Raw genomic sequence first — 19,758 nt, forward strand, 5'->3', positions numbered from 1 at the left:
TCAGGCTGCTTGGAGCCCCGTCCAACCTGGCGCCTTAAAAACATCCAGGGATCCAGAGTTTCCCTGGACTAGACCCTCTGTCCTCCTTCCGCATGACTTTTAGGGGTGACATCGAGACTCTCTGCGCCACCCCCCCGCACAAACTCAACATCCCTGGAGGGCCTTTGGCTCAGCGGCCGCCCGGAGCCGGGAGCGGCGGGCGCGGAGCTCCCTCCTGCGGCCCCGCCGAGCAGCGCGGACGGACCGGGAGACTGCAGCCCGCTCTGCGGGGAAACCCGGGGGTGATCACCCCCTGCTCATCCTGCCCCTGCTCCCCTCCCCGCCGGTCCCTGTCCCCGGTGCGCCGTAGAGGCTCCCGCGGCCCCCAGCCCTGCAGGCCCCGTTGCTAAGGGGCCGTTGCTAAGGACCAACATCCGGGTCCCGGCGCGCGCATGCGCAGTACCGCCCGCAGACCACGTGATCCGGAGACTATGGCGGCGTCCATGGGGCGGCGTGCGCGGCCCTGAGCTCTCCTGGTTTGGCGTCTGTCGCTGCCATGTCGCGGCTTATCGTGAAGAATCTCCCCAATGGGGTGAGGCTCTGTGCGGTGCCGAGGGTGCAGGGGGCGTGCGGGGCCTAGGAAGGGTCTGAGGGCGCTGCGGGGGGAAGCGGGATGCCGGGCAGGGAGAGGCACCGGGAGGGGAGCGTGTGGTGGGGATGGGGGAGAGCAGAGAGACCAACCCCGGGAGAGAAGGCTCGGAGTGGTGGGAGGATGAGGTTTTGGAGGGGGAGCGGCGAGATGTCCCGGGGGAAGGGGCTGCGAGGGGTTAAGGAGTCGCGGTCAGTGCTGGGATGGGGAACATGGGGACGCTTCGGGGGCAGGATGGTGGGAGAGCTCCTGGAGCAGTCAGGAAGGTGCAGGGAGCAGCGTGAGGGGCATGGGCTGGCAGCTGGCAGCCCCTCAGGGTGGGCGGAGGGTCTCGTTGTGGTCGCTGTGCCCCCTCGCTGTCGGGGCTGGGTGCAGGTGCCCTCGGTGCTGCTGTGCCCGGCAGGATCCTGCCCCGTTCCCCCTCCCCACGTGGGATTCGGGGGGAACATGAAGGGGTGTGATGGCTGAAGCGGGGATTTGGCTCACGGTGTGCTTCCTGCAGCCTTCCAGAAGCATTTTGAGACTGAATATGTTGGGTTGGACTTGTCCTCAGAATCTCTCTGGGACTGACTTCCCTTCCTGCTGCCCTCCCTCCTTTCCCAGATGAAGGAGGAGCGCTTCAGGAAGCTCTTTGCTGCCTTTGGCACCCTCACTGACTGCTGCCTCAAGTACACCAAGGATGGAAAGTTCCGGAAATTTGGCTTCATTGGATACAAGTCTGAGGACGAGGCTCAAACAGCCCTGAACCACTTCAACAAAAGCTTCATAGACACTTCCAGAGTCACAGTGAGCTCATCTCCAGAAATACCTCCCTGAAATTCCTAAGGAATGAGATTTTAGGGAGGGATTCTTCCCTGGGAGGGTGGTGAACCCCTGGCACAGGGTGCCCAGAGCAGCTGGGGCTGCCCCTGGATCCCTGGCAGTGCCCAAGGCCAGGCTGGATGGTGCTTGGAGCCACCTGGGATGGTGGAAGGTGTCCCTGCCCACGGCAGGGGGTGGCACTTTAAGGCCCCTTGCCATCCAAGCCATTGGGATTCTGTGCCTGTCCACTCCTGACTCTCCCAGGGTGATTGAATGTGTAGCTCTGTGTTTTGAAGCTGTTCCTGCACCCTCCCTCAGTCCCACCAGGGTTTCAGTAATTCCTGAGTGAAGTCACCCAGCAGTTACAACCTGTGTTTAATTACAGACCTGACTCATTCCAGGTGGAGTTGTGCAAGTCTTTTGGTGACCCTACAAAACCCAAAGCCTGGAGCAAGCACTCTCAGAAGGCCCCTGCCCCAGAAAAGCAGACCAAGGAGCCCTTGGCCAGTGCAGGCACAAAGAAGGTGAGTCCTGCCTGGTTCCTGGGGCCCTGCTGTGTGCCAGTGCCAGAGAGGGGTGGCCTGGGCTGTGGGGAAGCTGGGACACCAGGTCCTGGGGTCCTGGTGCTGGTGTTTTCTGCCAGGGGTGGCCTGGGCTGTGGGGAAGGGACAGAGCAGCTGGGACACCAGGTCCTGGGGTCCTGGTGCTGGTGTTATCTGCCTCAGGGTCTCTGTTCCCTGTGCTGTTGGGTTACCTGGAATTGCCTGTGTTTACAATAAACCTTTCTGGGTTTTTCTCCCCAAGGATAAAAAGAAGAAGGATCCAGTGGATAACTTAAAGGAGGTGAGCTGAAGTTGGATTGCTGTCCCTGCATTCTTGCTGCTGAATAGTTCCTTTCTGTCCTGCTTCCCATGCTGTTCATTCAGGCTGGGACAGCCCAGTTTTAGTGTAAAAAATCATTTTAACAACCCCAGCGTGGGGTTTTAGTGGTCAGCTACTCCTGTGAGCACACACTGCAGCCAGGTCTGCTCTGTTTCTGCAGTTCTGGGGTTTAACCAGAAGTGAGTTGTGTCACATTTAACTTGGCTGGTTTTTTATCTTTTTATTGTTTTGTTTTCCTCTTCAAAGTACTTTTAAAATACCAATTATAATAAAGAGTAGGAATGAGACACCTTGAGAAGACTTTCATCACCTTGTCAGTGTAAATTGAGCTCCCCTTAAGGGATTTTTGGTTTTACACTGCTGGAAATGAGGTGCTGTCTTGGATTTCAGATTCACTGTGAGTGTCTCTTCACAGCTTGTCTTTTTCTTTCCCACAGCTGAAGGAGGATAAAACATTCCAGGAGTTTTTGGTGGTTCACCAGAAGCGGTCCCAGGTGGCCACCTGGGCCAATGACACTTTGGCAGAGGAGCCTAAGAAGGGAAAGGCAGCAGCAGCTGATTACCTGAACTTTGATTCAGATGAGTCTGAGGAGCTGAGTGAGGCTGGGGATGAACCCTCTGAGGATGAGGAGGAGGTTAAAGGTACCCGAGGGAGCTGTCACCCTTTGCTTGTGTCAGTCACGGTGACTCCTGTCACAGGCAGTGACAGCATTGGACTCAGTGTCACCAGGAGGGTGGGCTCTCACCTTTGTGTGCTGGGAATGCCTGGTTCTTTCCCCAAGTTTGGGGAACTGTGGCAAATGCAGTGTCTGATACTTGAGTGATACCATTTGTGCTTTCCCTGTGTCATTAGGGAGGAGTACCAGGGCAAACATCTGCAGCTTTCCTGCTTGCAGCCCCTTTCATCTCCAGGATTTCCAGGGCTGGATGTGGTTTCTGTTGCTTTAGGAACCTGTGGGTGGCTGGGAACTTGTCTGGTGTGCCTTTGATGGATGTTTCTGGAAATTGGGCTGGGGGGGAGGGACAGGGTTCAGTGCCTTGGCTCCTGAGAGCAAACCTGGAGTAGTGGCTTCTGTCTGAAGCCTCACAACCTGGTGTGTGTAATTTAGGATCCAGTGTCCCTGCAGCAGGGGTGGGTGTGGGCTTGGAGCTTTCCTCCCTCCCTCCCTCCATGGGATTTCCTTATCTGTTCTGGTGGAGTCAGTGGTGTTTTCCCTGCTGCTCCTCATCTCTCCTTGGGTCACTCAAATGCAGGTGTGCTTGTGTCCTTTTCCCTGCAAAACTAAACACTCCAAACCCTTCTCTGAGGCTTGCTTGGGGTATTTAGTTAAAATTGTGACAAAATGCTTCATCCTGGAGTACCTCAAACCCCCTTCTAAGGTGTTTTATACACAAACTGTTGCTTTGAAATCCAGGCTGTCAGTCTTCAAACCCTTCTCTGAGGCTTGCTAGTTAAAATTGTGACAAAATGCTTTATCCTGGAGTACCTCAAACCCCTTTCTAATGTGTTCTATACACAAACTGTTGCTTTGAAATCCAGGCTGTCAGTCTGGGAGTGCCAAGATGAAATTGCTCTGCTGTTCTCAAGCCTTACCTATGGAAAAGGTAGAGGATAAGGAGGTGGTGGCCATGATTGTGTCAGTTCTCAGTTTTTTTCTGGCCTGGGGGGAGAGCAACAACATCTGTGTGAAAAAACTTCTCTGCTCTCTCCTCTGCTAGGAAAGAAAGAAGGGAAGAAGGCAGCTGCCAGCAAAGACCTCTCAGATATGGATTACCTGAAATCTAAAGTGGTGAAGGATTCTTCCTCCTCATCCAGTTCAGAGGAAGAAACAGAGACTGAGGAGGAAAGTGAGACTGAGGAGGATTCAGGCATTGCAGAAACCCACCCAGAGAAAAGGGGGAAGCCAAAAGCCCAACAAACAGAGCAAAAAACACCAGTGGGGAAGAAGAAAAAAGGATCCACACTAGAGGTAGAGCTGGATTAGATTTGTCTTCTTTGAGGTAGCAGCTTTATGGCTAGCAGGTGTCTGTCAGTCCCTGCAGAATGAGCTGACAGCCTGGGAAGGCTGCAGGCCCCACTGGGTTCCAGCTTTCTTGGCCTTCTTGGTGTGACCCATTTACAAATTTCACTGAATCCCCTCAGGGCTGACTAAATTCCCAAAGATGGGGCTTCCAGATAAGTGCTGCTAGTGCCCTTCTCAGAGGCTTTTTTCCAGGAAATGCTGTCCTGGAAACAGCAGAACTGTTTTTCATGGCAGTGCACCTTCAGCTGGCACCTCCTGCCCCAGGCTGCTGCAGCTGTGGGAATCTCCTGATATTCCCTCCCACTCTTCAGCCTCCTGTTTGTTGGCCAAGCCCAGCTGGTTGTGCTGTGATTTTTGTGCTTTCATTCAGCTCTTTGTCCCTTTTTTTCCCCCTCCTCTGTGCAGAGCCAGGCCAGCTCAGGGGAAGCCAGCACTCCATTCACAGTGAAACTTCGTGGGGCCCCCTCCAACATCACTGAGGCAAGTTTGGTTCCAGCTGGGGAGGGAGGGAGGCTCAGGGCTGTCTCAGTGTACCTCTGCAGAATGTTTGCAGAAACTTTTCACCTCTCACTCCTTTGAGGGCTTTGTGGGTGATCAGGGGAACTTCTGAACTTTGTGCAGAGATCTGGGTGTTTTATATGTAAAAACCTAAGCCTGCAATTTGCTGCTTCCTGTATCTGAGAATTATTCAAACAATTCTAATTCTTCCCACAGCAAAAAATTCGGGAATTTTTCTTCCCTCTGAAGCCAGTGGCAATCCGGATGGGAAAAAAGGCCCAGGGGAAGAATTCAGGTAAGAGCTGTGTGTGGAAGGGGGGTGGGATCTGTGAGTTAGGGGACCTCTTGGTCACCCCTCTGCTCTTTTAGCCTGCAGTTCCACATCCCTGGCTCGTGGCCTGATTCTTGGAGACCTTTCTGTGACTTTGCAGCTCTCCTGCCCTACTTGCTGCCCACAGGATGCCGTGGGCAGAGTAATGTTGGCTGTGCTCCCTTAGGAGTAGCAGCAGGAGCTTTTTTTTTCTTGAGCTGCATCCAGAACTTTATTCTAAACACCCCAAAGCAAGCCAAGGAAAAGCCTGTTCCTCTGGAATAGCTGCAGCAGCCCAGGGCACTGTGCTGATTTGTGTGAGCAGGTCCTTGGAGCTTTGCTGTGTACTCTTTTCCTTTAATAGTTCAACAACAGATGCACCTTTTATTTGCTCTCAGAGGCACCTGTGAAAGCCTCTTCCAGCTGCTAAAGAAAGTTTTTGTGATTTGTATATAAAGAATAAGCTTTGAAAAGGCAGCCTTCCAGTCTGGCATCCTCATCTCCAGGCTGGATTGAGACTTTCCATGGGAGCTGAATGCTCTATCTATAGGAATCTATATTAAAGCAAGCCCAATTCACCCTTAATTACCCAATTAGTGGCTGTGTGTGTTCCCCACATGATGCTCAGTTGAACCTTCCCTTCCTCCAAGGTTACATCTTTGTTGACTTGAAGAGTGAAGCAGAAATGCAAAGGGCCTTGAAGCGGAAAAAAGAATTCCTGGGTAAGGGCTGTTTGTTCCTCTCTGTTCCAGCCTGGGAGCTCAGCTGCTCAAGTGTTCCCTGCACAAGTAGCTCCTGTGATTGGAGTTTTTCCCAGGCAGATGGGGGAGTTGTTCCTTGGGATAAACCAGGTGCTGTGACAGGAGTGGGGTTTTGGGGCCCTCGTGTTTTGCCGTGTGCTTGAGGTGGTTCTTGTTGGGTAAAAATAACACTGCTGGAGTCCAGCTTTGTACAGACAGTGCTGCAAGGCTGGGTTGGAGCCCTGGGCTTGGCCTAACCCTTGGAGTAACTTCTGAAATTCTGTTTGCAAATGCTGTGTGGGCTGGCACAGACAGGCTGGGGCTCTCTGAAAGGAAAGGGGACTGGGGTTGATACCCTGATTTCATGAAGACTGACTCTTACAGCCCTCTTCTCCCCCTTATTTTTGAGTCCTGCTCAGAGCCTGTGGGGCTGTAATTGTGTCTAACCCTGGGCTCTCTGGGATGCCTTAAATTTTAATTTTCACGTTATCCAGATTCTGCATTAGCATATAACTCTGAACTTCATATCAAGTGTTAGCACGTTCTGCTCACAGCCTAGTTAGCCAAAACAATCCTTTTCCAGTTCAGGCCCAAAAAGTATAAACAGCAGCAAATTCAGGAGAGCAGTCTGGGAGGATGGGACTTCATAACCTGAAGGTGTAACTGGACAATTAATCCCAATATGTAAATGGAGCAAAACCTGTAAAAGTGAAACCTCGTGACCCGAGGCTGGAGCCTCGGCCGGGCTCTCGTGCTGCCCAAGGTGTGTCCTTTGAAGCCTTTTAATAAATACCTGCTTTATTGCTTTAACACTGCCTAGCCTCTGTTCTAGGCAGCCTCTCAGACATCATTTGCACATGGGTGTTGTTTGCTCATGGCCTTGGGAAGCATCCAAGGTCCCTCTGTGTTCTTTGGGGGTCAGGTGGACGCTGTGTGGAGGTTTCCCGGTGCAAGAACACCCCAAAAGAAACTGTTCCAGCAAAACCTGAGCACCAGCCCTGGCAAAGGATACTGAGGGATGATGAGGAGGAAGAGGACTTGTCTGAATCAGGGAGACTCTTTGTCAGGAATCTGCCTTTCACCAGCACTGAGGAGGACTTGGAGAAGATCTTTTCCAAGTATGGTGAGTGTTTGCCATGGGACTGGAACTTGCAGGGCACTGTCTTTCCTTTGTCCAGAGGTTTTTCTGCTGGGTGGGGATGGACAAAGCTCTGTGTCTCACATCTCTTGGACGTGGCCCAGCTCCCATCATCTTTATTTTCTGGTGTGATTGTGAGCCTGCTTGGCAGGAGGCTTCCTGCAGGTTAGAGGTGAACTCTTCAGATCCACTTGACATCCCAAACTTGGGGTGTAAATTTGAGGTTTCCCTCTTCTACCACCAAATTAAACACATTTATGGTTCTCTGGGCATTCTGGGGCAGAGAGGGTGAGGTTGTGGAGGTGTTTATCCCTGACTGAAGGTGAAGGCAGCTGCTCAGAGCTTGCCTGGTTTGTGTCACCTGTCAGAGCCCATGAGTCCAGGAGCTGCCACACCTGGACTGGGGCTGCTTGTGCTGCGCCCTCCTTGTCCCTGTGCAGCTCCTGGCCCAGGCTGGTGGCTCACCACCCATCCAGAGCTGCTCCCCTCATCCCTGATTGTGCCTGGGCGGTGCCAGTTCAGAGCTGTGCAGGGACATCTGTGACCACCAAGCCTTTCCTCCTGCAGGACCCCTCTCAGAGATCCACTTCCCCATTGACAAACTCACCAAGAAACCCAAAGGATTTGCTTTCATCACCTACATGATCCCTGAGCATGCTGTGAAGGCCCTGGCAGAGCTGGATGGGCAGGTGTTCCAGGTACAGCTCTGGTGCTTCTCCTCTGCTTTGGACTGCAGCTGGTGGGAATGCTTGGTGGGAATGTGGCTGAGAGTTGCTCCTGGGCTTTGTTAAAAGGAGGTTGAGGCTTTTCCTGCAGGTTCTTTTGGTAGAGTAGCTTGGTTTGAGCAGCTTTCAGACACCAAAATCCTGGTAGAGGTGGGGAAGGAGCTCTGAGTCTGTCTCATGCTGTGTGGCCACTTTGACTTGCAGTTGGAGCTCCTTTGGGAGGGAAAATTCCCTCCTTCCACCAAGGCTGTCTGACTGGGGAAGGTGCCAGGAAATTCCTTCCATGTGGAGATCTGTGGATTATTCCAGAGCTGCTGGACCTCTCCTTCCTGTCTTGCAGGGCAGAATGATGCATCTTTTACCCTCCACGATCAAAAAGGAAAAAGTGGAAGATGGAAATGCAGAAGAATCTTCCTCCTACAAAAAGAGCAAACAAGCCAAGGACAAAGCCAACAGTGCCAGGTACAACACAAGCTGCCAAATTCCCAGGAATGCATGTGGGATCTTCACAGGGGCTGTGGAGATTCCCAAAGTTGATGAAGCATTTGCTGTGCAGATCTGTTTCCTTTCTCTCTTACCTCCCCAGCTCCTCTGCCCAAGTAGCTGCAGTAGCTCAGTGAGCAGCAGAAACTGAGAGGTTTGAATGGCTTTGGTATGAGTTACTTCTCTAATAAGAGTTAGTCTGATTCTGTAATTCTTCAGGGGGGTGCTTTCAGATCAGCTGGGCCTTGCTCCTCTGCTTGGCCTTCTGTAATTCTAAAGCCTGTAGAGAATTTTTCTTGCTGTGTGACAAATGAAAGGAGTGGCTGGTACTTTCTGTCTTGAAGGGAAAAGGTTGCAAAGGGAATTGCAAGCATGGGATTTACATGGTTTAGGAAACCAGTTGGAAAGGTGTGTTGCTCTGAGCCAGTACCTGGACTTCAGCTGCAGAGCTGTGAGCAGTGAGGTCTGGGAAGCAGAGCTCAGCTGCCTGCACTGCTTCCCGTTTGCTCTCCAGTCACATCTCCCTCATCCTGTCCCTTCTCTAGACATCTTCCACCCTTCTTTCCCTGTCCCTTCACCCTGCCTGCTCGTGGTGGTGCTCAGAGCTGCTTTTTCCCAGGATTATTAGCTGGGGGAGCCCATGACTGACCCTGGCTGTGTTTTCTCTTGCCAGCTCCCACAACTGGAACGCGCTGTTCGTGGGGACAAACGCTGTGGCTGATGCCATGGCCCACAAGTACAATGCTGCCAAAAGCCAAGTGCTGGATGCTGTGAGTTGGGTTGTGATGGATCAGCTGGGGTGGGACATCACTTTCCTGCCTCTGTGGCCAGGGCCTTCGTGGTCTTGCACAGGAAAAGCTTTCATGCACCCATGGGCACCACGCAGGCTGAGGCCTGTGGTGCTGTAGCAGCTCTGTAGGGTCTGAGCCTATTGATCCCTTGGTCCCCAGCCTTCCTTCCCACTCTGCTTTCCTGTGGCTGAATTTTTCATTTCTGCATAACTAGAAGTTGGTGGGAATTTACACCCTAAAGCTCAGATCCTTCCTGGAAATTTCATTTTACTTCAGGATGTGTTTGAATTCCAACAGCACAATTTCCAACAGCTCCAGAGGAGCTGGAGCATTTTACCCTCTAGCTTCCTGCCACATTCCCTTTGTATGTGCTTCTGAGAGCAGCAGGTGACTGAACTCTTGCCTGCAGGAGAGCAAAGACAGCGTGGCAGTGAGAGTGGCTCTGGGAGAAACGGAGCTGGTCCAGGAAATCCGCCGGTTCCTCGTGGAAAACGGAGTCAGCCTGGATTCCTTCAGCCAGGTGAGAGGCTCAGCTGGAGGCACCAGTGGGGATCCACCTCTTCTAGTCCTGGTGTGCCCAGTTCTCTTGGAAATTGGTAATTAAATCCTCAACATCTTGCAGGATTGAACCCTCCCTGATGAGTTGGGAAATGTATCTATTTCAAAATCAGCAGCTCTTGGGATGGGTGAAATCCATGATACGATGGCATTAGGATGGTGGGCAGCTTGCTGTAGGCAGGGAAGGAGCCCTGTGGACCTGCAGCTGACACCTCCATCCATGAGATGTGGATTTGCCGGGGAGTGTTTCCTAAATGCCTGTCAGTCCTTTTGGATCTGGGACAGGAGTGACACCGAGAGAGGGAGAGCACAGCCTTGGAGATCCAAAGTCTCCAGTTAGAAAATTCCTGGATTTGCTCTCTTCCATCCCATATTCTCTCTTTCTTTCCCTGCTGGCTGTGTCAGGCTGCTGGTGAGAGGAGCAAGACCGTGATCCTGGTGAAGAACCTGCCGGCCGGCACGAGCGCCCTGGAGCTGGAGGAGCTCTTTGGCCAGCACGGGGGGCTGGGCCGGGTGCTGCTGCCAGAGGGAGGCATCACAGCCATCGTGGAGTTCCTGGAGCCCACAGAGGCCAAGCTAGCCTTCACCAGGCTGGCCTACTCCAAGGTAGGGGCACTGCCTGGGGAGGGGGGTCTTGGTGAGTTGGGAAGCTGCAGGAGGGCTCTCTGAGCGTGAGGGGCACAGGGGGTGTGGGAAGGCTGTTATCCCAGAGGCACTGATGCTCCAAGCTGTGTCCTTTGGATTTAGGGAGGTGCCTGGTACAGCAGAGCAGGGCTCAGCCTGCAGAGGATGCTGGAGAAGGGGGCTGTGACACAGCTGGAGGGTTTCTTTTCCATTTCACAATCCAGGAATGACCCATGGCAGGCTCTGGTCCTGTAAGGCTGGATCCTCTTGTGACAGAGTTTAGCCTCTTGCAAAGGTTACTCAGCTTTTCCACTGCTGTTTTCCATTACAGAGCAAGGTGAAAATGAAGCTGAGAGCAGAGTTATCCCTTCAGGTCTTGCCCTTCACTCCTCATTTCTCTCCTGTCTTCCCTTCACAGTTTCATTCCGTGCCCTTGTATCTGGAGTGGGCTCCAATGGGAGTTTTCCTCAGCCCAGCCCCTCAGAAAAAAAAAGCTGGGGCTCCAGGAAAGGAGGATGGAGCAGGGCTGGGAGCAGGTAAGAACTCTGGCTGACTTGCTGGGGGTGTCTGTGTGTCTCTGCTGTTGTGTCAAGCCCCAGGATGTGTTTTGTCTGGGTGACCTCCCACTGTGAGGGCTGATCTTCCCTCCCTAAAGACACCACCTTTCTCCCCATCCCAAGGGCTCCCCCACAGTTTGAGTGGGCAACTCCCCCAAAATTTGGGGGGCTCCCCCACAGTTTGAGTGGGTTTATTCTTCTTGGTTCAGGTGAAGCTATAAAAGACTCAGAGGAAGCAGCAGCACAGGAGGAAGAGGAGGAGGAGGAGGAAGAAGAAGAAAATATTCCTGGTTGTACCTTGTTCATCAAAAACCTGAACTTTGCCACCACAGAAGACTCACTGAAGGAGGTGAGCAATAAGGACACAGTGTTTAAAGGATTTCAGCTGCAGCCAGTGTGATCTGGTGGGAGATGAGAGAGCACTGGGTTCTACTGGGACTGGGAACATCACTCCAGGTGTCAGTTAAGACAAATGCATCTGGAGCTGTTTTGGTGGGATTTAATTCCACCTAGAGACAGGTGGAGGCAGTAGGAAATCTTCTAACATTCCTGATTTGCCATGTTTTCTGTAATGCTCCTCCTTGGGACAGGCACTGCTGCAGCTCTGCCCCTGCTTGGTGTGTGAGAGGCAGGGAATGAATAAATAAATGATGATTTCTGAATGTGCTTTTCCTCTCAGCTTCTGCTGACAGTGTGCTGCCTTGTGCTGCTTCACCTCAGTAAGCACTTGGGAGAGAGCATGGCATTCCTGAAGTTATGTGGGGCGCTGATACCAAAATAAGGAAAAGCAGCTGGGATTTCCATCTCTGGCACTTCTTGTAGCTGTGTAAAATGCCACATTCCGTGCCCAAGCACCCTGGACCTGTGAGACTGTGTGGAGACTCTGCTCCAGCTGTGGACAAAAAAATACCCAGAGGAGGGCTGGGACTTGTCCCCTTTTCTTTTTCTGGCTTTACAAGGGAGTCAAATAAATAGTTTGCTACCCTCTAGCCCCCCATTTTTGGGAAGAGCTGTTTTCCAGGGACATCTCGGGCACCACCCACCCTTAAGGCCTCTGCCTGGCTGAGGGCATCTTGTAATCCAGAGTGTTCCTCCAGAGCCACCTCAGATCTGCACTTTGAGGGGCACTGGAGGGTTCCTGGCAGCGCCTGTCTTGATCCCTTTCAAACTCTGTGTGTGTGTGTCTGTTTGTACAGAAAAAGTTTGATGGGGGAAGGCTCAGCTGCACTGCTGGCAGGTGTGTGCTGGGGGAGGTGGGCCTGTGTGGAAGAGGGCCACGTTGGCAGTTGAGTTGCAAGCCTGTGACAAAGGGAACTGAGTCACGTGTCCAAATTCCTTGCAGACGTTTTCCAAAGTGGGAGCCCTGAAGAGCTGCACAATATCCAAGAAGAAAGACAAAGCAGGTACTCTAGATGTTGCTGTTCAATTCCTTCCCTCAGCTGAGCTGAGGGCTCAGGTGTGGCATTGCTTCAGCACTCATCTGGCTGAGCATTTGTGTTCCTGCTGGCAAAATCCTCAGTGCTTCCAGAAGTGTTCCCGTGGAAATGGCTGCAAGCAGCAGCCAAACCTTCCCCCAGGGTTCAGTCTAGAAGGTTAAACTCCATTGTGGGATTTGTGGAGATGTGGCCTTCTCTTGAGATCTTGAGATGGGAGAAGCCAAACTCCTTCAGGATCACAGAGGAGAGTGGGATGCAGGCTGACAGGAGCCAGTGCCCCGTGATGATTAAACCCTGCATTATCCTGCAAATGGCCAGATCCTCAAGGATGCCTGGCTGAGAGCTGTGCTGAGTGGGCTGGGTTTGCCTTCTCCCTGCCAGCCCTGAGCCCCCCAGGCTGCAGGGATGAGTGGCTGTGCCTGTTGTTGGCTGCTCTCCCTTCCCAAGGAGTTGGATTAAGGCAAGCCCTGGCTGGAGGGGCTGGGGCTTCTCTCTGGGAGCTGCACAGCTTTGTGGCATTTCCCCTTGACAGAGCTTCCTTGTCATGTGATATTTAAAAACTCAGATCTGCTGGGAGATAAAAAAATAAAGTGAATTCTTCACTTCTGCTCGTGGGTCTGAGCAGGCAGCACCAAGTGTGGGCTGATCTTGTAGCACCTGATCCCTTCTGGCACTGGGGGTCATCTGTACACTCTGCCGCTGCTGAGGCTCTGAAATTGAAAACAGAGTTGTTTTCTCCCCTCATTATTAATTGTCCCTTAATGATGGCTGCTGTGTCAGGCAGCATGTTCCTCAGGGGTGTGGTGGGACTGCAGACCTTTGCTGTGCAGGGAGGGGAAGGATGGCTCTCCTTTGGAAGTGGCAGCTGCCCACTCCAGCTTGGGGAATGTCTGTCTCCACAACAGGATCTCTCCCCCTGATTGGGACCAGCAGTTGCTTTGCAGTGTTTGGTTTAAGGAAGTTGCAATGAGATTATACAAAGCAAAACGCTGGTTTTGTGTGCAACATCTGTTACCCCTCTTCACATCAGCACCAAAACCAGCTGGTCCAGAGCAGAGCCTTGCTCAAAAATCTCAGCCAGGGCTGCTCATGAGGTCAGCCATGGACAGGCTGACCCTTTTCATGGGATATTAAGCTTTTGTCCCCCCAGTTGTGGCAATCAGTGCTTGCTCCTAGTTTGTTTTTATATTTTACATTGTCACTGCTTTCTTACCAAGTCCCCTTTCTCTCCTGGCAGGCACTTTGCTTTCCATGGGCTTTGGGTTTGTGGAGTACAAGAAGCCAGAGAGTGCCCAGAAGGCCCTGCGCCAGCTCCAGGTGAGCCTGAGGCTGCCACCCTGCAGCTCTGTCCTGAGCCTTGCTTCAACCTGGCACTTCCAGACCTAGCTGGGGATGTCAGGGCTGTGGGTTGCACTGGACAGGTGGAGAAGCTCTAAAATGGGCCAGGCTTTGGAGGGAAGAGGGTTTGTAAAAAGACAGACTGGTGGGAAAGCGTGTTTCTTGGTGCTGATCCAAAGTGGAAATCCCAGAAAATGTGCAAGGATTGAATTTTCATGAGTTTTCCTGTCAGGTGCCCTTTGCAGGGGGCAGACCCAGATATCCCCTCACAGAACAAATACTGATTAACGTTAATTTAGTGCTGCTTTGACTTCTAATTCTTCTATATATTTCTATTAATTATATCCCTTTTTTCTTGCTGTTTCTTGTTTGCACTCCCAGGGCTGCACTGTGGATGGCCATAAGCTGGAAGTGAAGCTGTCAGAGAGAGCTGTCAGGTAAGGCTCACCTCTCCCCTCAGTAACATTTCAGCTGCAGAAATCCTTGGGAGCTTCCTCCCTTCTTCCCCAACATCTGCATCCTGAGGGATGTGGCCAGGAGTGCTCCAGCTGTTGAACACATCAGCCTTTGCTCCGCTTTGCTGACTCAGTTTTGCTTGAAAGAAAAAAAAATAAAAAAGAGGAATGAGCTGAAGTGGGGTGCCAAAAATGAGCCCAAAGTGAGAACCAGGCAGAGTTTTCTTCTCTGCTCAAGGAAAAATCCTCTGCTTTGGTGGCAGTTCAGGCAGCACTGTGAGTTCCCAGGGGTTTAAAAAGTTCTTGGAGAGAAATCTTTTTTTGAATATTGAAGTCCTTTACCTGTTGATCTGAGAGAAGAGGAGCTTAAAAATAATATTCTGATCAAATCAAGACAAAACCAGGTTTCTTGCTTGAAATAAAAGTTTGGATTTAGCTCCTTTGGTGTGAGCAATCAGGCACAGTGGAGATGGTTACTTGTGGGTGAATTTACTTGGAATTAGCCTCAGTTTTAGGGATTCCTTCCTTGTTCTTATTCAGCACAGAATATTCTAACTGTAAAGTTGCAAATTAATCCAGTTACTCAAATGTTGGTACCTAAACACTGTCCTTCAGACACTCTGGAAACCCTACTGGAAGTGATACCTGTTAAATGTCAAAATGTGTTTGAAAATCTGGTTCCTGGGGACCACAAGCATTCTGACAGCTCCCTGTGTCTGCACTTTGTATTTCAATTCTTTCATAAACCATTTTTATCCGGTTTGATTTTGAAAATCCCTTCAGGAGGTATCCAGGCCACAATGCGAAGTGTTTTGCTTTATGGAATAAGCTGCTGTCTTTTATGTTAGGTAAATTCTGACCTTGTCCAAATGCAATACAATTCCAGAGGTAAAAAAAAAAAAAAAAAAAAAAAATTAATACTCTGTTGCAAAATTTCATGTACTGTTTTATAAGCCAGGAATAAAAAGAATCAAAATTAGCTTACATTAAGCTATTTTTAAAAAATATATTCATTAATGCATTCTCCTGACAATTAAAGGGCAAGATTTGGTGACAAATGTGGCAAATGTGAGATGAGGACCTCAACTGGAGCAAGATGGGCTCTTTAACTTTCAGATGTAGGATTTTAAGGTGTTTGGAATTTGACCCTTCTTGGTGTCCTGTGTGGCACTGCCACTGGCACAACCCAGGATGCCAATGTGTGCTGGTGCCTCAATTTTCCACATTCCAAATCCCGAGGGAGCAGCAGTTCAAAGGGGCTTTGCTGCTCCCTGCTCTTTACCTGCCCTTCCTGTTGCCTTGCAGGCCTGCTGTGAAATCAGCCCGGAAGAAACAGACTGCCAAAAAGCAGAAAACTTCCAAAATCCTGGTCAGAAACATCCCCTTCCAGGCCACTGTCAGGGAAATCAGGGAGCTCTTCAGGTAGGAAAGTGCTTTGTTAACTCTGTGGGTCACTCTGGGATGGAGCTGCTGTGATTTTCACACGGAGTCTTTCTCACATTGTAAATATTGTTAGTTTTTTCTTGTCTTTGTGGAAGAACACAGGGATTTTGGGATCGCCTCTTTATTCTGTGTGTCCTCAGCCTTTTGTGCTGTGATTTAAGCCTTGTTCCATCCTGAAAAATAAGTGGAACTTTGTAAAAGGAGAACCATCTTTGCTGTTCCCAGGACAAGAATGTTTTGCTCACTGCCCCAGGCCGTGGTCCCTGCTCTGCTCTTGGTTTGCAGGAATTGTTGATTTTTCTGCCACAGGGTGCTGTGTTGGGAGGTGGCCTCTGTGGGCCTGTCCTAGCAGAAGATGGGTGATTTTGTCACATTTCTGGGGCATGTCTTTCCAAAGGGGAGGTCTGATATATTGCTTAACCCTTTAAAACCTGCTCAGACCATGCCGTGCAACACCCCTGGCAGTGATTTGTTTGTGTTTCCCTGTGTTGATGGAATTGCACCTCCTTTATTTGTGTGAAGATGTGGCTCCTGTGTGGCTGGGAGGCTGTTCCCTTGCAGGCTGTGAGGAAAGCTCTGTGTTCCAGCACTCATGTGGGATGAATTCCAGGGATTTCTCTAAAGGCAAAGCATGCCTTGGCTTTTGGACAGGGATGTGATGATGGTCATAACATCAAGATGCCTCTAGAAGAGCAAAAGGTTTTTCTTGCTTCAGTTTGCCCTGAGGGATTCAGGCAGAGCCCCTGGGCTGCCAGTGGCCATGCTGAGATGCCTCAGCACGTGGAGCTCTGCTAATTTAAATCCCAACACTCCGAGCTACAGACGTGACCCTCATAAAGCTCGAGCCAGCAAAGCTGGGACTAAGGTCAAGTTCAAGGCGCTGGGAGGGTTTGTACATCACAAGCACAGAGCCTGTGGGGGGTTTTTGGTGTGGGATTTTTCCCTCCTGTCTTGTCTAGCACCTCAGAGCTGTGGAGAGGAGGGGCAGGGGAGCATCTGATTGATAGTGCAGCTTGCAGCTGGTGACAGCGCTCTCAGAGCATCCCTTTCATTCACCTGGGCTGTTCAGAGCTGGGCTTTATCCTCAAAACAAAAACCTGCAGCTTGGGGGACACATTCCTTTCACTCCTGCCATCCCTCCTGTCCTCTGGAGCAGCCCAAACGAGGCACAACAGAGCAGTGCCCAGCACCTCACCCTCCTGGATTGCTTTGTTTGTGCCCTTCAATCAGCTGCCTTTGCTCTGCAGCTTTGGGCTTGCTCTGCATGTCGAAACCTGCCTTAGTTTGGCTTTTGTTAGGGATTTATTGGGAATGGCAAACAGTCCTTTGGCAGTGGAAGGGCTGGCAGGGCTGCAGGGGGCACTCTTAGCCTGCCCAGGAAAGCCAGCCTGGGGACAGCAAGGGACAGCCAGCCTGGGGACCACCAGGCCACTCAGCCAGGCATCACCACGCAGGGTGACAGCCCCAGGTCCCAGGTTTTACAGGATGAGCATCTTCCCTATTGTTCCCCCTGCTCCAGAGCCACCTTCCAGCCCTGCAGCAGGAGAAAAATCAAGAAGTACTAATTTCTAAATAATTAAATATTAATTTTTAAATAAATAAATATTAAATTAGGAATAAATATTAATTTATATGTGTGTGTATTTATTTTGTGTACACACACATTATATACATCCACACAATCTATATATGTGTATGTATTACCCCAGAAAAATACATAGATTATGCCAATATTGTTCAAAAAATATCTATAACACATTATATTTGTGTAGCTATATTTATTTTTCCCCCAAAACAAATATTTCCATGTTTTGAGCTTTGTCAGGGAACTCAGTGCCCCTTCTCAAATGGCCCCACAGGAGCTGTTGATGGCCCTGGAACAGCAACTCAAGGGAGCTGGGTGTTCTGAAGAGTAGACTTTTCAAGCTGCTGTGCCTGCCCAGCTCTGGCAGCTCAGGGATCCCTGCCCTGGCTGGTTTTACACTTTTGGATCTTGTTTTTTATGGATCCATCACTGACATTTCCAGCCTTGCCCTGCACCATTGCCTGTGTTCCTAGAGCAGCCTGGAGGAACTTCTTCATTCTGGAATTTGGGGACAGCACTTCTGTTTCCTGCATTGGAGAAAGGTGCTGCTTAATTAAGGTGTTTGGGGGGAGTCAGGAATGCTCTGATCAACACTCGGGTTCTCTGCCTGCAAAATAATCCTCCTGTAGCAGTTCCACAAGGCTCAGGTGCTGCCCTGCTCCTACCCCAGCCCCCGTGGCTTTCTGGGGTGTGACACTGGTTCAGAGCATGTCCTGCCACGTTCTCCTGGAGGTTCTGCTCTCTCTTGCACCCTCAAGAGATTTATTTATCCTTTTTTTTTTTTTTTTTTTTAAGATAGGTGTAATCTTCTTCAGAGGGAGAACTGCTGTTCAATTACAGGGGCCGCTCTTGGGCGAGGTGTGAAGATTTAGCTTTTGTGGGTGTGTGTTTTTCACCCATTTTTGTTCTTTATTAGATCCTACTCTTCTCTTTACTACCTGGAAAAATAACAAAAGGTAAATGGTGCTTAGTTCTTTGCAAAGAGCCACAGTTAGGGGAGGAGAGACAAAGGGATTGCTATCCCATGAAGGCTGCTAATTTTTCCTACCAAATTGTGGGGCTTTTATGGCAAGACTTTTTTTTTCAAAAGGAACTCTAAACGTGGCAAGCTGAATTGGAGATCTGTGAAAGGCCACATTTTCACAGATTGGAGCCCTGGCAATTTCTGAAAATTGGGCTCCTTTAAGAATCTATCACATGAGATCCATGCAGCCTTCATTGGGAGTTCCAATTAACTCTTTGTTTCAGAGCATCCCCTTCCATCCTCCTTCCCTCTGGCTGTACCAACTCCATGAAGATTGAAAATCAGGCTGCTTTGCAAGTGGTTTATAATGTTTTGAGGAGATGGGGGTTTCATTTTCCTCAAAAAGGCAAATGATAAAATTTAGAAAAACACTTCTTAAAGGATTCCTGCCCAATCCAAGGCAAGCTGGGGATGGACTCAGGCCAGGGTGTGCTTGGAGTTTGGCAGGGCTGCTGCTCATCCCACCAAAGGATGCAGTTCTTGGAGCTGTGTGTTTGGGGGATGAAGTTGTTTTTCTTTTCTTTGCAGGATATATCTGAGAACTTGCCATTTTGGTTTTATCTTTGATTTCTCTGGAATTTGCAGCAGTTGTTAGTTCCAGCCCTGCCCTGCCAGTTAGCTGAGGGAGATCAGGGCTCAGTGTGGAAGGTGGTTTATCACCCCTCTGGCCATCCCTTGCCTTGCATCTGTAGGAACTGCAGTCAAACACGTTGCACAAAGCTGTTAAATCACAAAATTATCATCAGCTGGGAGGCTGGACTTGAGCTTGACTTAAAGAAGCATTGAGCAGAAAAGCAATTGAAAGGTATTGCAGGGCAAAGAACAGGTTATCAGGTGCACTTATCTCCACAGCCTGGCTTTCCTACAGAGAAAGTAACACTGCTTCTTGCAGAGACCTTTGGGGTGGGTGTCTCTTAATTTTAACTCCTTTGCTGACTATTTTCCTTGTCTTGACAAAGACTTGGCATTTATTGCATCTGGCAAAGCAAATGTCTGGGCCTGATGAGGAGGAAAAAGAACTATTCCTTCTGATAGAGGGGAAAAGTGAAGTGGGACAAGACTTGGGAATCAGCCCCTTCTGGGAGAAGAAAAAAAATTCTCTGCAGGGAGATGCAGTGGATAAACTGGCAGAGAGATTTTTTTATTTTTTTTTAAGGCAGTCTTTATGAAGTTAATTTTATAAGATGATGCCTTTCACTTCTTCTGACCTATTATAATAAAGTGTAGTTACCAGAATGGGCTTTTCATTTCCCATTATAAAGGACACGGTGGGATAATGAATCCGTCTGCCAGACATGCTTGCTGTTCACACCTTTCTCCCAGTAATGGAGTCTGCATGACTGGAGACAATTTCTCCTTCCCCTGTTGAAGATGTGGAAAATCTGTGCTGGTGAAAGACACAGGAGGAGAAAAAAATTGAGGAAAACCATGTGAGTTTGTTAAGCAAGTGCTGGGCAGAGTTAATTAGAGCATTCCATGCAAACAGAATGTCCAGTGCTGCCAGGACTGCTGGGTTTCACTTTCAAAACCTCAAATGTTGTGCTAGAAATGGCTCATAACTGATAGCTGCTGCTTCTTAGCTGCTTGAATTTTGTCCCCGTGCTGTCCCCCTGCAGGCAGTGACCCAAGGGCTTGGGGACAGCTGCAGAAGTCACTGGGAACATCTCCCTGGGCTGTGAGGGACTGCTGGGGTAGCACAGGGGCTGCAGGTGGTTTGG

General features: G+C 50.3%; 1 protein-coding gene across 1 annotated transcript in view; it reads left to right on the forward strand.

Moving 5' to 3' along the window:
* Nucleotides 1-469: 469 nt before the first annotated feature.
* RBM19 (RNA binding motif protein 19) overlaps nucleotides 470-19,758 on the forward strand; it is a 51,875-nt gene continuing 32,586 nt past the window's right edge. The window contains exons 1-21 of the mRNA XM_041420492.1: nucleotides 470-571; nucleotides 1,232-1,414; nucleotides 1,831-1,953; nucleotides 2,234-2,272; nucleotides 2,749-2,953; nucleotides 4,031-4,281; nucleotides 4,741-4,815; nucleotides 5,050-5,128; nucleotides 5,794-5,865; nucleotides 6,806-7,006; nucleotides 7,589-7,719; nucleotides 8,087-8,208; nucleotides 8,903-8,999; nucleotides 9,430-9,540; nucleotides 9,984-10,184; nucleotides 10,621-10,738; nucleotides 10,969-11,108; nucleotides 12,102-12,162; nucleotides 13,433-13,512; nucleotides 13,915-13,970; nucleotides 15,294-15,410. Coding sequence (XP_041276426.1) covers nucleotides 536-571; nucleotides 1,232-1,414; nucleotides 1,831-1,953; nucleotides 2,234-2,272; nucleotides 2,749-2,953; nucleotides 4,031-4,281; nucleotides 4,741-4,815; nucleotides 5,050-5,128; nucleotides 5,794-5,865; nucleotides 6,806-7,006; nucleotides 7,589-7,719; nucleotides 8,087-8,208; nucleotides 8,903-8,999; nucleotides 9,430-9,540; nucleotides 9,984-10,184; nucleotides 10,621-10,738; nucleotides 10,969-11,108; nucleotides 12,102-12,162; nucleotides 13,433-13,512; nucleotides 13,915-13,970; nucleotides 15,294-15,410 — 2,498 coding nt within the window. The 5' untranslated portion in view covers nucleotides 470-535. The remainder of the gene's footprint in view (nucleotides 572-1,231; nucleotides 1,415-1,830; nucleotides 1,954-2,233; nucleotides 2,273-2,748; nucleotides 2,954-4,030; nucleotides 4,282-4,740; nucleotides 4,816-5,049; nucleotides 5,129-5,793; nucleotides 5,866-6,805; nucleotides 7,007-7,588; nucleotides 7,720-8,086; nucleotides 8,209-8,902; nucleotides 9,000-9,429; nucleotides 9,541-9,983; nucleotides 10,185-10,620; nucleotides 10,739-10,968; nucleotides 11,109-12,101; nucleotides 12,163-13,432; nucleotides 13,513-13,914; nucleotides 13,971-15,293; nucleotides 15,411-19,758) is intronic.

Source organism: Onychostruthus taczanowskii, unplaced genomic scaffold (genome assembly GCF_017590055.1).
Source record: "Onychostruthus taczanowskii isolate IOZ18803 unplaced genomic scaffold, ASM1759005v1 scaffold64, whole genome shotgun sequence".
Lineage (NCBI taxonomy): Eukaryota > Metazoa > Chordata > Aves > Passeriformes > Passeridae > Onychostruthus > Onychostruthus taczanowskii.